This window comes from Pseudophryne corroboree, chromosome 9 (assembly GCF_028390025.1).
Source record: "Pseudophryne corroboree isolate aPseCor3 chromosome 9, aPseCor3.hap2, whole genome shotgun sequence".
Lineage (NCBI taxonomy): Eukaryota > Metazoa > Chordata > Amphibia > Anura > Myobatrachidae > Pseudophryne > Pseudophryne corroboree.
The window spans coordinates 267225591-267240885 of NC_086452.1; the positions used below are offsets into that span (position 1 = coordinate 267225591).

A 15295-nucleotide genomic window follows, 5' to 3' on the forward strand; every position below is an offset into this window, starting at 1 on the left:
CCTTTAATTGCTCTATAGTCAATAAAATACTGTCCCTATCTAGGGTATCAATATTTTCAGTCAGGGACTCCGACCAAGCCACCCCAGCACTGCACATCCAGGCTGAGGCGATTGCTGGTCGCAGTATAACACCAGTATGTGTGTATATACTTTTTAGAGTATTTTCCAGCCTCCTATCAGCTGGATCCTTGAGGGCGGCCGTATCAGGAGACGGTAACGCCACTTGTTTGGATAAACGTGTGAGCGCCTTGTCCACCCTAGGGGGTGTTTCCCAGCGCGCCCTAACCTCTGGCGGGAAAGGGTATAATGCCAATAACTTCTTTGAAATTAGCAGTTTTTTATCAGGGGTAACCCACGCTTCATCACACACGTCATTCAATTCCTCTGATTCAGGAAAAACTACAGGTAGTTTTTTCAGACCCCACATAATACCCCTTTTTGTGGTACTTGCAGTATCAGAGATATGCAAAACCTCCTTCATTGCCGTGATCATATAACGTGTGGCCCTACTGGAAAATACGTTTGTTTCTTCACCGTCGACACTAGATTCGGTGTCCGTGTCTGGGTCTGTGTCGACCGACTGAGGCAAAGGGCGTTTTACAGCCCCTGACGGTGTTTGAGACGCCTGTACAGGTGCTAATTGGTTTGTCGGCCGTCTCATGTCGTCAACCGACTTTTGCAGCGTGCTGACATTATCACGTAATTCCATAAACAAAGCCATCCATTCCGGTGTCGACTCCCTAGGGGGTGACATCACCATTACCGGCAATTGCTCCGCCTCCACACCAACATCGTCCTCATACATGCCGACACACACGTACCGACACACAGCAGACACACAGGGAATGCTCTGATAGAAGACAGGACCCCACTAGCCCTTTGGGGAGACAGAGGGAGAGTTTGCCAGCACACACCAAAGCGCTATAATTATATAGGAACAACCTTATATAAGTGTTGTTTCCTTATAGCTGCTTAAATATATATAATATCGCCAAAAAATGCCCCCCCCTCTCTGTTTTTTACCCTGTTTCTGTAGTGCAGTGCAGGGGAGAGCCTGGGAGCCTTCCTAGCAGCGGAGCTGTGTAGGAAAATGGCGCTGTGTGCTGAGGAGATAGGCCCCGCCCCCTATTCCGGCGGGCTCTTCTCCCGGTTTTTCTGAGACCTGGCAGGGGTGAAATACATCCATATAGCCTCAGGGACTATATGTGATGTATTCTTTTTAGCCAGAAAGGTAATCTCATTGCTGCCCAGGGCGCCCCCCCCCAGCGCCCTTCACCCTCCGTGACCGCTTGTGTGAAGTGTGCCTGAGCACAATGGCGCACAGCTGCAGTGCTGTGCGCTACCTCATGAAGACTGAAAAGCCTTCAGCCGCCGGTTTCTGGACCTCTTCTTACTTCGGCATCTGCAAGGGGGTCGGCGGCGCGGCTCCGGTGACCCATCCAGGCTGTACCTGTGATCGTCCCTCTGGAGCTAGTGTCCAGTAGCCTAAGAAGCAAATCCATCCTGCACGCAGGTGAGTTCACTCCTTCTCCCCTAGGTCCCTCGTTGCAGTGAGCCTGTTGCCAGCAGGACTCACTGAAAATAAGAAACCTATCAAAACTTTTACTCTAAGCAGCTCTTTATGAGAGCCACCTAGATTGCACCCTGCTCGGACGGGCACAAAAACCTAACTGAGGCTTGAAGGAGGGTCATAGGGGGAGGAGCCAGTACACACCACCTAGTGGTCAAACTTTTAAATTTTGTGCCCTGTCTCCTGCGGAGCCGCTATTCCCCATGGTCCTGACGGAGTCCCAGCATCCACTAGGACGTCAGAGAAAATTAAATTTTTAAGAGAAAACCCAAGAGTGTCCAACTCCCTTTGGGCACAAAATAAAGACTGGCTTGGAGGGATAACATAGTAGGGGAAGAACTAGCCACAGTGTTAAGAGTTTTAAAGTGCCAGCTCCCAGTTACTGCCTACTCTATCCTCATTGTAACTGCTCTCCAGTGTCCCCTAGTGGATGAAGGAGAAAAGCCTGTTAAAAATAAGAGGGCACATTTTGAGTTTGCCAAGAGGCATGTGGACGATTCCCCAGATTTATGGAGGAAGGTGCTCTGGTCAGATGAGACTAAAATTGAACTTTTCAGCCACCATGGAAAACGCTATGTCTGGAGCAACACAACACATCCCATCACACCAAGAACACCATCCCTACAGTGAAACATTGTGGTGGCAGCATCATGCTGTGGAGACGTTTTTCAGCAGCAGGGACTGGTAAATGGATTCGAGTCGAGAAAAAGATGGATGGTGCTAAATACAGGGATATTTTTGAGCAAAACCTGTTTCAGTCTGCCTGTGATTTGAGACTGGGACGGAGATTCTCCTTCCAGCACAACAATGTCCTGAAGCACACTGCTAAAGCAACACTCGAGTGGTTTAAGGGGAAACATTTAAATGTGTTGGAATGGCTTAGTCAATCCAATTGAGAATCTGTGGTCAGACTTGAAGATTGCTATTCACAATCGGAAACCATCCAACATGAAGGAGCTGGAGCAGTTTTGCCTTGAGGAATGGGCAAAAATCCCGGTGGCAAGCTCATAGAGATTTATCCAAAGTGATCTGCAGCTGTAATTGCTGCAAAAGGTGGCTCTACAAAGTACTGACTTTAGTGGAGTGAATAGTTATGCACGCTGAAGTTTTCTGTTATTTTGTCCTATTTGTTGTTTGCTTCACAATGAAAATTTTTTTTTTCAAAGTTGTAGGTATGTTCTGTGAATGAAATTATGCAAACCTTCAAACAATCCATTTTAATTTGAGGTTGTGAGGCAACAAAACATGAAAAATGCAAAGGTGGCGAATACTTTAGCAAGGCACTGCATACGAAAAATATTGCAGTCTTTAGGTGTGTCTGAATGTAATTTTGTGTTATCGAGTGCTGACAGTGTAAGGGGCAGATATATGTTCATGGACACACTAATGTGTCCATGAAAACAGATCTTGTGTCTGTAACTTTCTTACTAGGTACATAAAATGCTTCTCACAATTTTAATCAAATCAGACATGTTTTTACCTGTGTTTGTGTCAACTTCATGTGTTCTGCCAATTGCAAGCACGACTGGAAGGATAGCAGAATGTCATCACACAAACCACTGACAATATCATGGTGATGCAGGTGACCTTCTATCAATGACTGATGTTTCACGCACTGCCTAAAAACACAAACAGAACATATATATATTACATGTACATTTGTCAATGCATCAGAGTATAAAAGCAAAATAATCTTAAAAAGGTAAGCTTCCTTGTTGGTGCAATTGTTTCTAAATAAGGCTTTCTTCTCCCTATTGGCAAACTGTAAGGGTCCCATTCACAACTACCCAGGACCTGCACATATTGTCCCTAAATTAAAAGTATGGGATATTTTTTTTCATACACTCACTTACCAAAGAGACATGCATAGATATATAGTAAGCATGAAAAAAGACAAAGATCGAGTTCAACTTTACAAAATTCTAATTGCGTTATACAAGAGCAATTGCAAAAATTAAGAGTTATGGTAGACTTACCTTTGTTAACGCTCTGTCTTCAAAGTCCATAGGGTCCACAGGGATTACGCTGGGGTGTAGGTGGTTGGAGAATGGCCAGGCACCAAACAGTTAAAGCTTTTGCTTCCAGGATGCACTGGTCCCTCCTCCCCTACAACCCACCCCCACGCTAGCCAGTTTAGTGAACAAGCCCAAGGCAGGAGCAGGATAGAGGAGAAGGAAGAACGGTACTCTCAAGAAACACACTCACGCTAGAAGATGGAAACTCAGTCACCTCAGGGAAATACCCAGAGAAGTCAGGTGCATCGAAGAAAGAGTTAACAAAGGTAAGTATACCATAACTGTCCAGAAGGATTCCGCTGGGGATTTCCCAAAGCAGTGTTCCTTAAGGGAGGGTACAATCCTAAGCAAAAGAAGCATCCTGCGAGGCAAAGGTATCAAAGGCATAGAACCTGAGAAATGTGTGGATGGAAGACCATGAGGCTGCCTTTCACAATTTTTCCCCAGAGGCGCCACGACGGACCGCCCACGAGGGTCCCACAGAGCAAGTAGTATGGGCAGTAACTATATTGGGAACAGGTAGGTCAGACTGCGTGAACGCCTCGTTAACGGTCATGCGAAGCCATTGAGCCAAAATCTGCATGCTAGCAGGCCAGCCCTTACTGTGAAACCCAAATAAAACATATAGTGAACATCAGCTTTTCGGAAGGAGCTGGTGCAATCCACATAAATCCATACATCATGGACCACATCCAGCGAAGCTTCACCTGCAGAGAGGTCCGGGGATTTGAAGACCGGAACCACAATCTCCTCATTAAGATGGAACTTGGAGACCATTTTAGGCAGGCAGCAAGCCTGGGTTTGTAGAACGGCCGTGTCCAAATGAAAAATCATAAAGGGGGAGGGACAAGAGAGCGCTTCCAAGTCAGATACTCTGCGGGCTGAGGCAATAGCAAGGAGGAAGAGCGTTTTTGCAGTCAGCCACTTGAGGTCCACTGACTCCAGTGGCGCAAACGGATGCATCTGTATAGCCCGGAGAAACAAAGACAAGTCCCACGGAGCCACCGGAGGCACAATAGAACGTTGAAGGTGAAGAACACCCTAAAGGAACGTCCAAACGTCAGGCAGGGGAGCAATCCTTTGCTGGAAGCAGACTGACACAGCTGATACCTGAACTTTTAGGGACACCAGGCGGAGGCCGAGGTCCAATCCAGTGTGGAGAAAGGCAAGCACCCGAGAAACTCTGAAAACTGTAGGGTAATATCCGTTGGTAGAAAACCATTGAAATTAGGAGTGCCAAATCCTGTAACAGATGTGGGCTGAGGTAAAGCCTACCTCAGCCCGCATATATTATAGTTTGGCACGTTATCTGAGCATGTCTAAATCACAGAGCGGGAGAAACCCTTGGATCTTAGGAGGGATGACTCAAGAGCCATGCTGTCAAAGATAGACTAGCTAGGTCCGGGTGTAGACAGGGCCTTGAAATAGCAGATCTGGCAATTGAGGAATCGGAAAAGTGTCTATGAAAAGACTTTATAGGTCAGCTAACCAATGGCACCTCGGCCAGGCTAGAGCAATCAACAGCATGGCGCCTCCTTCCTGCTTGAAGTTGCAAGGAAACCGAATAAGAAGTGAGACTGGAGCGAAGAGGTACACTAGATAAAAGGTTCACCTCACCGCCAGAGCGTCCATGAAGGCGGCTGCAGGATCACTGGTCCTGGACCCATATAGGCGAACTTTGCTGTTGTGTCGTGATGCCATGAAGTCAACCTCCGGTAAGCTCCATTTGTCCATGAGGAGCTGGAAAATCTGAGTGTACAGCCCACTCTCTGGCATGGGCATCCTGTTAGCTTAAGTCGTCCGCTTCACAGTTGAGAACTCCTAGGATGAACACTGCCGAGATGGCCGGGAGATGACGTTCGGCCCAAACAAGGATGTGCACGTGCCTCCAGATGGTAGAGGTAGGCTACAGCAGCCGCGTAGACTGGACATGGACAAGTCTGCAATGAAGAAGGTTATGCGCGAGAGTGAGTACCCTGTATACCGCCCTTATCGATTATTATCTACAACTGCTTGTAATGAAAACTAGATCATATTTGAGAGATACGGGAGATATTCTTAGAAAATTGGCTGAGGTTAAGAACATAGAAGATTGTACCTTAGTCAGCACAGATGTTAGTACCCTGTATACGATTACTGAGCATGATATGGGCCTAAATGCCGTTTCCTTTTTTCTAGATAAGGATCATGTAGAACAAGATCTAAATTAATTTATTTTAGAAGGGATAAGTTTTATCTTATTGAAGAACTTTTTATTTCGATGGAAGTTATTATTTACAAGTCGTCAGTACGGCGATGGGGACCAGGTTCACCCCCAGTTATGCTAATTTATTTATGGCACACTGGGAGGTCTCATCAATTTGGACCAGTGGTGTTCTGGGACGAGCCTGTTCTGTTGGTATCACTTTATTGACGACATTTTATTTATATGGAGAATTGCTAGTTCTAGTCTTACCAAATTATGTGGAGACCTACACTCCAACTCCATGAATATTAATTTAACCTTCTCAAAAAGTGAAAAAGAAATTACTTATTTAAAATTATGCATATATAAAGAAAATGGCCAGTTAGAAACTAAAACATATCGGAAGAGCACTTCCTATACAGAACGAGAAAGTGAACACCATAAGAACTGGCTTGAAAACATACCATTTGGGCAGTTTCAACGATTGAAAAGAAAATGTTCAAAGCAAGTAGATTATGATTCCCAAGTTAAAGATCTGAGCAATAGGTTCATCCAAAAGGGCAACAAAAAAGATAACTTAGATAAAACAATTGAAAAGGTTTCAGCGATAGAAAGAAAAGATCTTTTAAGCTTTAAAAATATAGACAAAGGTAACAATGACAGGCTCAAGTGGTCATTAATAATGCAGTATGGACAATATCATCAGAAAGTGAAAAAATCATTAAAAAGAATTGGAGATTATTGCAGGAAGACAGAACGTTAAAACATTATCTACCATCTAACCCTTCCTTTATATATAGGAAAGCACAGACACTTAAGGATAAAATAGTCAAAAGTGCATTAATGGAGGATAAAAGAGGCAGTGTACATAATTTGGGCTTTTCAAAGATGTGGCAATTGTTTACCCTGCCACACCACATTTAAAAACACTAACCCAAGAAAATTAGTGGAGTTTGAACAGAATGGGAATAAATAGAACATCAAATAGTTTTTAACTTGTGACTCGAGGAATGTAGTTTATTGTCTAAAATGTGTATGTGGTCTGGTTTACGTGGGAAAGACGACGAGGGCATTAAAAACACGTCTAGCAGAGCACATTTATAATATAAAAAAAGGTTTGGACACCCATTCCTTATCAAGTCATTGTAAAAAAGTCCATAATTGCGATTCCAATAGTATCATCTCATTTTGGCATTGGAGCAGATAACACAAAACTGGAGATCAAGAGATCTTGAAAACCGTTTATCCAAATCTGAAATGAGATGGGTGTGTGATCTGGGAACTTTAATACCAAGGGGCTTAAATGCGGAATTTGAGCTTAAATGTTTTCTGGAGGATTAATAACATTGTTTCTTTTTCTGTGACAGGTTTAATTTAGTCTGTATTATTTAGTTCTGTGTTGTCCGGAGTGGAGCGCAGTGACCATGAGGGGAGTATAATGTAGAATCAGTCAGTGGTGGACCACGCATTGTGTTCCACAATACCGGAAGTAGGTTTAGACGGAAGTGACGTATGAGGATCTGTGGAGCGTATCGTTACGTGGTCTGAGGAAGGGAAAACAATACGCATTGCTAACAGAGGGAACCCCAGTTGGACTGCATTACTCCACTTATGCCTGAGGATTAAGGACCATCATCTTTGGAGTACTGTATAACCGGGACTCTAATTATGTGCTGGTCTGATTTATCATTCAGACATTTTTCCATCTGTTAGGCGTGCAAATTCACTAGGACCATTCCCTTTGTATTTTTGTTTTTGTGTCTTAAATGTGTATTTTTAAAGATTAAAAATATTTTAATAAGATATCACACCATGAGAAATGTATATATTTTTGCCATATAAATCCGCTGGAGTCTTGATGTGAATTCTATAATAAAGAAAACCATATTCGATTGCTGTTTGCCTTGTGAAGTTTCATAACCACATTTTACTGAGGTCATCTGTAAGGTAACCTTACTACCACTCGGGGTGCTCTTGTGAAGTGGCTGTCAAAATTCCTTCTTCTATAAATCACTCTGCTATAACTGCCTCAACTAACTATTGGAGGTATTTTTTAAGGTAATCATATTAACAAAAGGGGTAATAACTTAAGGTGGTTATTGCCATACTACCTTTTTTCCTTATTTTCACCATAAAACTATATGGGTGTATAAAACAGACTATACTATGTTTGTTTTTTCTCCTGGGGGAATGGCTTACGAGGAGTGCCATCTCCATTTGACAACTCCTTGAATTCTATACTTGAAAGATCGGTGATATCTTTTTCTTTTGGAGGCTTCACAGTGTTTTGTTTATCCAAGAGTGCTGAAATAAGAACTGTTTATTTTATTTGCCCTGTATATAGGCCAAAGCTCTAGGATGTTGATAAGTAGGCGACATTCGTAGGTTGTTCCTAGAAGGAATGTTGACCGGTCACTGCGCCCCACCTGTGGAGGCTGGCATCCGTTGTGAGAACCCAATCTGGAATTCAAAAGGTGAGGCTCTTGTCCGAGTGATGACTGTGAAGCAACAAGAGGGAAAGCCGAACCTCCAGAGAGAGGGCTACAGTCTGAGCCTAGATCATATGATGCTGCCCGTTCCACCGGGACAGGATCAGGTGTTGAAGAGTCCTGGAGTGGTTATGGTAGACTTACCATTGTTAATTTTCCGAAGTCCACAGTATCCATAGGATTTACATTGCGTTGTAAGTGGCATCAGATGATCGTGCACCAAACGGTTAAAGCTTTTGGGGTTCCCAACATGCAATGGTCCAGCATCCCTCTAACCCGCTTCCAGGCCCAGGGAATTGAGTTTGTCATAAAGCCTGATGTAGAAACAGGATTAGAGCAAGAAAGAAGACCTATTCACGTGAGAAGAACATACTCACTTTCATACCAGAAGGAAGGGATTAGTAAGTGTACAGATTCTCAAGTCAGGTGCGTCAGAGTGGGATCCCTGTGGATACTGTGGACTTAAGAAACAGAGTTAACAATGGTAAATCTACCATAACTCATGTTTTCTCCTTCAGGATCCACAGTAGACCCAAAGGATTTACACTGGGATGTCCCAAAGCAGCAAAAAAGGAGGGGACGCTCCTGATTGGAAAGGAGACTCCTACGCCCAAACACAGCATCCTGAGAGGCAAAGGTATCAAATGCATAATGTCTGATAAATGTATTCATGGATGACCATGTGGCTGCCTTACAGAGTTGCTCAGCTGAGGCACCACGGTGGGCTGCCCATGAAGGAAATACTGAACGGGTAAGAATGGGCAGAGACATTATCCGGGATGAGATCAGCTTGAGAGTATGCTTCTGAGATAGTCATCCGAAGCCATCTAGCCAATGTTTACTTATTGGCGGGCCATCCTCTTTTGTGAAATCCGTATAGAACAAAGAGTCTGTTCTTATGATGGCACTGGTACGATCAATGTAGATCCTTAGTGCACGAACTACGTCCAATGATGCATCTCCCACAAAGAGCCGGTGATTGAAAGGTGGAACTACTATTTCTTTATTAAGATGGAACTTTGAGACCACCTTAGGAAGATATGGAGATTTGGTTTGGAGAACCGCTCTGTGTGGTTGGATTGCCAGTAATGGATGGCGACATGACAGTGCCCCTAAATTGGATACTCTTCTAGCTAAAGCAATTGCCAGTAGATAGAGAACTTTAGCTGTCAACTATTTGCTATCCACACGATACAGTGGTTCAAATGGAGCAACCTGAGGCGCCCCGAGAACCGACTCTAGGTCACAAGGAGCTGTTGGTGGTACAAACGGAGGCTGAATGTGAAACATTTCCTGGAAAAAGGTGCGAACATCTTGTAGATTTGCAATTTTACTTTGGAACCATATGGTTAATGATGATACTTTAGGCAGAGACCTCGTTCCATTCCAGCCTGAAGGAACACTAGAATTCTTGAAACTCTGAAGGACCTTGGATCATGTTTTCTGGTAGACCACTGAAAATAGGCATGCCATATCCGGTAATAGATGCGAGCTAAGGATGGCTTCCTTGCTTTAAGCATGGTTTGAATAACCGCTTGTGAAAAGCGCTTTGCTATTAATATGGATGTTTCAACTGCCACGCCGTCAAAGACAGTAAATCCAGATGTTCGTAGAGACAGAGACCCTTAATCAGTAGATCTGCTCAGTGAGGCAGTATGAACGGAGCGTCCACGGATAGCCTCTGCAGATCCATGTACCAATTTCGTCTGGGCCAGATCGGAGCTATTAATATCATGGCGCCCCTTTCCTGTTTGAATTTTCGAATCACTTTCGGCAACAGGTAGATTGGTGGGAAGACATATGCCAGATGACATTTCCATCGCACTAACAGAGCATCCACAAAGATTGCTGCGGGATCCTTTATTCTTGACCCATATGCTGGAACCTTGTTGTTCTGACGTGAAGCCATAAAGGTCCACTTCCGGTAGACCCCATTTGTTTACCAAAATCTGACAGACTTATGGGTACAAGGCTCATTCGCCTGCATGAATGTTGCGCTGGCTGAGAAAGTACACTTCCCAGTTTAGGACTCTGAGTATGAATACTGCGGATACAGCTGGATGATGAAGTTCTGCCCACCTTAATGTGCGGCTTACAGTACCTCCCTCATTGCCATCTGACTGCGAGTGCCTCCTTGATGATTGAGGTACGCTACTGCAGTGGCATTATCGGACTGAATCTGAATCGGTTTGCCTTGAAGCACTTCTTTTGTCTGGGTGAGTACCATCTAGATGGCCCAAAGATCCAGGATACTCATTGGCAGATAATTTTCCTCCTTGGTTTAACGCCCCTGAAAAGAGTATTGCTCCGTTACAGCTCCCCAGACTTGGAGACTGGCGTCTGTTGTCAGAAGCACCCAGTCTGAGATCTAAAAGGGTCAACCTTTGTCCAGATGAGATGATTGTAGCCACCAGGCTAATGACTGATGAACGTTCTGTGGAAGGGTCATTATCTAACTTTTTATCATCTGATGCTGTCCATTCCATCTGCAAAGAATCAGATGTTGAAGTGGGCTTGAATGGAACTGGGCGTATTCTACCATGTCGAATGCCGAGACTACTGATCCCAGAATCCGCATTCCTGCATGGATGGATACTTTAAGATTGTGAAGCAAACCGCAAATTCTCATCTGTATAGTGGATGTTTTGTCCCAAGGTAGAAAGATTCTTTTAAGACTGGTATCCAATACAGCCTATAGGTGCGTCATCTGCTGGGATGGAACTAGGGAGGACTTTGTCCAATTTATGAGCCAGCTGTGAGCCTGTAGGCAGGCTATCGTCACTTGTAGATGGAAGCGGAGAGTTTCCTGGGATTGTGCCAGGATTAGCAGGTCGTCTAAGTATGGGAAAATGCTTGTCCCCTGACGACGAAGATGGGCTGCCATTACCACCATAATTTTGGTAAACACCCTTGGAGCAGTTGCAACCCTAAAAGGTAGTGCCTGAAACTGAAAATGTTGCTAGATGATTGCGAACCTGAGATAGCACTGATGGGAAGGTGCTATTGGTATATGTAGGTAATCATCGTGAATGTCCAGGGACACCATGAAATCCCCTGGCTCCATGGCCAGAATAACAGTCCATAATGTATCCATGTGGAATCGAGGTACCTAAATATATTTGTACAGAGTTTTGAGATTGAGAATAGGTCAGTGAGACCCATTTGGTTTCCTAAGCAGGAACAGAGTTGAATCGAAACCTAGTCCTCGTTGTGCTGAAGGAACTGTTACTATCACTCCTGAACGTAACAACTTCTGAATTGCATCTTGTAAAGCCTTGGCCTTTGTTGCCACTGGAGGCGGACTAGTACAAAAGAACTGTTGAGGAGGACGCTTTTTGAAGGAGAAGGCGTACCCGTGAGACACCATTTCTTGTACCCAGGTATCTGTGGTGGACTGATGCCATACCTGTGCAAATTGAAGAAGTCAGCCTCCCTCCCTGCGGTCCCACAGGTGGAGGTCCGTGCCGTCAGGCAGAAGATTTGTATTCTGGTTTAGAAGTCAGGCGTCTGGGAGATCAAGCCTGTTTGGTTTTAGGCTTAAAAGCTTTGTTTGAGACTGTTTAACATAAGCCTTTCCTTTTGCTTTACCTTGTGGCCGAAAGGTCCGAAAAACAGGGAATTTAGGTTTTGATGTAGATGTCGATGGCAACCCAGCTTTTTTAGCGTTTGCTTCCGACATTAGAAAATAGTCTAATTCGGTTCCAAACAGAATATTTACGACAAAAGGTAAGGATTCTAATACCTTTTTGGATTCCTTATCAGCCTTCCATAAATGTATCCACACTGATCTATGACCTGCTACCGAGGAAGCTAAAGCTTGAGAAGCTAATACACCCATGTCTAGGGCTGCTTCTTCCATATAGGCAGCTGCTTGCTTGATATTAGCTATATAGAATAATTGTTCTCGTGTTCCATGCACAGAGATATCATTTTCCAGGGCTTCCGTCTAGCCTGTCACTGCTTTTGCCACCCATGCTGTGGCCATAGCTGGTCTAGTACTTGCCCCTGTTAGGGAGAATACAGTCTTAAGATAACTATCAATCTTTCTGTTGTATCCTTTAATGATGTTGAAGGCAGAAGTAATGTAGATTTGCGCACCAGTCGAACTACGTGAGTATCTACCTTGTGAGGCACTTTCCGTTTTATACAGTCCACATGTGGAAGAGGATAGTGAGAAACAAATTCTTTGGTTATCTTGAACTTCTTAATAGGTGTTACCTACCCATGCCTCTTGTATAATTCCCGTCAGCTGATCTGAGTTGGGAAATTCAGTTTTGACTGTTTTTGGACGTTTAAAGATTGGAACCTTGAACTTTAGAACAGACTCAACCACATTCTCTATTGACAATATGGATTTCACTGCACAAATTAACTCAGGTATATCTACTGAGGTACGGTTCCTCTTCTCTTAAAGTGACTCAGAAAGAGAGGATTCAGCTTCATCGTCTGGAGTATCCTCGGATTCTGAAAACCGTAGAGATTGTGAAGGTGGCGCCCCCTATCTATCCATTTTCACATCCACAGACCTCGGCTGCTGAAAGGCAGCCGAGGTCTGGGCCAAATCTTGGACTGAGTGTGAAAGCACATTCATCTATGGGGGTTGTTGCATATATGCAAAAGGGTTTTGTCGTAGACCAAACTTTGAGACATAGCTGGTACCGCCAAGCAATCCGCTGTTTGTAAAACCTGTGCAAAAGATGCCCAAGGGTGATCTTGTGCTAATACAGGTTCATGGCCTAGGGCCAGCTGTTCACCAAGCTTGAGGATACTCATGAACTTATAACCGTTAACACATAACCCGTCCTGCACCAAGTCTTGAGAGGTTAACCATGCTTTACAGGACAAACATGATAAATAAGATTTTAAACCTACCGGTAAATCTTTTTCTCCTAGTCCGTAGAGAATGCTGGGGACTCCGTAAGGACCATGGGATATAGACGGCTCCGCAGGAGACATGGGCACCTCAAGACTTTATAATGGGTGTGCACTGGCTCCTCCCTCTATGCCCCTCCTCCAGACCTCAGCTAGGACTGTGCCCAGAGGAGACTGACCGTACGAGGAAAGGATTTTTGTTAATCTAAGGGCGAGATACATACCAGCCCACACCATACACACCATACAATATGGTATATACTAAACCAGTTATCAGCATGAACAACCGCATCAGCCCGAGACTGATCTCAACTGTAACATAACCCTTATGTAAGCAACAACTATATACAAGCCTTGCAGAATTTTTCTGCACTGGGACGGGCGCCCAGCATCCTCTACGGACTAGGAGAAAAAGATTTACCGGTAGGTTTAAAATCTTATTTTCTCTCACGTCCTAGAGGATGCTGGGGACTCCGTAAGGACCATGGGGATTATACCAAAGCTCCAGACTGGGCGGGAGAGTGCAGATGACTCTGCAGCACCGATTAAGCAAACATGAGGTCCTCATCAGCCAGGGTATCAAACTTGTAGAATCCTGCAAAAGTGTTTGAAACCGACCAAGTAGCAGCTCGGCAAAGCTGTAATGCCAAAATGCCTCGGGCAGCCGCCCAAGAGAAGCCCACCTTCCTAGCGGAATGGGCCTTTACTGAATTTTGGAACCGGCAATCCAGCCGTAGAATGAGCCTGCGGAATCGTGTTACAGATCCAGCAAGCAATAGTCTGTTTAGACGCAGGAGCGCCAAACTTGTTGACTGCATACAGGACACACAGTGCCTCTGTTTTCCTAACCCTAGCCTTTCTGGCGATATAAATCTTTAAGGCCCTGACTACATCAAGGCACTTGGAATCCTCCAAGGCACCCGTAGCCACAGGCACCACCATAGGCTGTTCATATGAAATGACGAAACCACCTTAGGCAGAAAATGAGGACGAGTCCTCAACTCTGCTCTATCCGCATTGAAAATCAGATAGGGGCTTTTGTGAGATAAAGCCGCCAATTCTTACACCCGCCGTGCAGATGCCAAGGCCAATACCATGACCACTTTCCAAGTGCGAAACTTCAATTCAACTGTTTGAAGAGGTTCAAATCAGTGTGATTTAAGGAACTGTAACACCACGTTAAGGTCCCACGGTGCCACTGGAGGCACAAAAGGAGGTTGGATGAGCCACACTCCCTTTACAAAAGTCTGGACCTCTGGGAGAGAAGCCAATTCCTTTTGAAAGAATACAGATAAACCCGAAATCTGCACCTTAATGGAGCCTACTTTCAGGCCCATATCCACACCTGACTGCAGAAAATGAAGAAAACTACCCAGTTGAGAATCATCCTTCGGGCATTCTTGGCTTCACACCAAGACACATATTTTCTCCCGATACGGTGATAGTGTTTCGCCGTTACCTCCTTCCTAGCTGTAATAAGAGTAGGGGACGAGTTCATCCGGAATACCTTTCCCAGCTAGGATTTGGTGTTCAACCGCCATGCCGTCAAACGCAACCGCGGTAAGTCTTGGAACACACAGGGCCCCTGTAGTAACAGGTCCTCCCTGAGAGGAAGAGGCCACGGATCTTCTGTGATCACTTTCTGAAGATCTGAAATCCAGGCCCTTCGAGGCCAATCTGGAACAATGAGGATTGTCTGCACTCTTGTTCGTCTTATGATTCTCAATATCCTTGAGATGCGAGGAAGTGGAGGGAACACAAAGACCGACTGAAACACCCACGGTGTCACCAGGGCGTCCAGTACCACTGCCTGAGGGTCCCTTGACCTGGAACAATACGTCCAAAGCTTTCTGTTGAGGCGTAATGCCCTCATGTCTATTTGAGGAAGTCCCAGACGACTTGTCACCTCTGCAAAGACTTCTTGATGAAGTCTCCACTCTCCTGGATGGAGATCGTGTCTGCTGAGGAAGTCTGCTTCTCAGTTGTCTACTCCCGGAATGAAGACCACTGACAGAGCGCTTACATGATTTTCCGCCCAGCGAAGAATCTTGGTGGCTTTTGCCATTGCTGCGCTGCTTCTTGTCCCGCCCTGGCGGTTTACTTTCGCCCCGGCTGTGACATTGTCTGACTGTAAAAGAACAGGTAGATTGCGAAGAAGATTCTC

General features: G+C 44.8%; 1 protein-coding gene across 4 annotated transcripts in view; it reads right to left on the reverse strand.

Moving 5' to 3' along the window:
• The window catches only part of FIRRM (FIGNL1 interacting regulator of recombination and mitosis), a 926412-nt gene that overhangs the window by 611768 nt on the left and 299349 nt on the right, over positions 1-15295 (reverse strand). For all 4 annotated transcript variants that reach the window (XM_063940283.1, XM_063940285.1, XM_063940284.1 and 1 more), the window contains one exon: positions 3051-3189. In XM_063940283.1, the coding sequence (XP_063796353.1) occupies positions 3051-3189 (139 nt within the window). The remainder of the gene's footprint in view (positions 1-3050; positions 3190-15295) is intronic.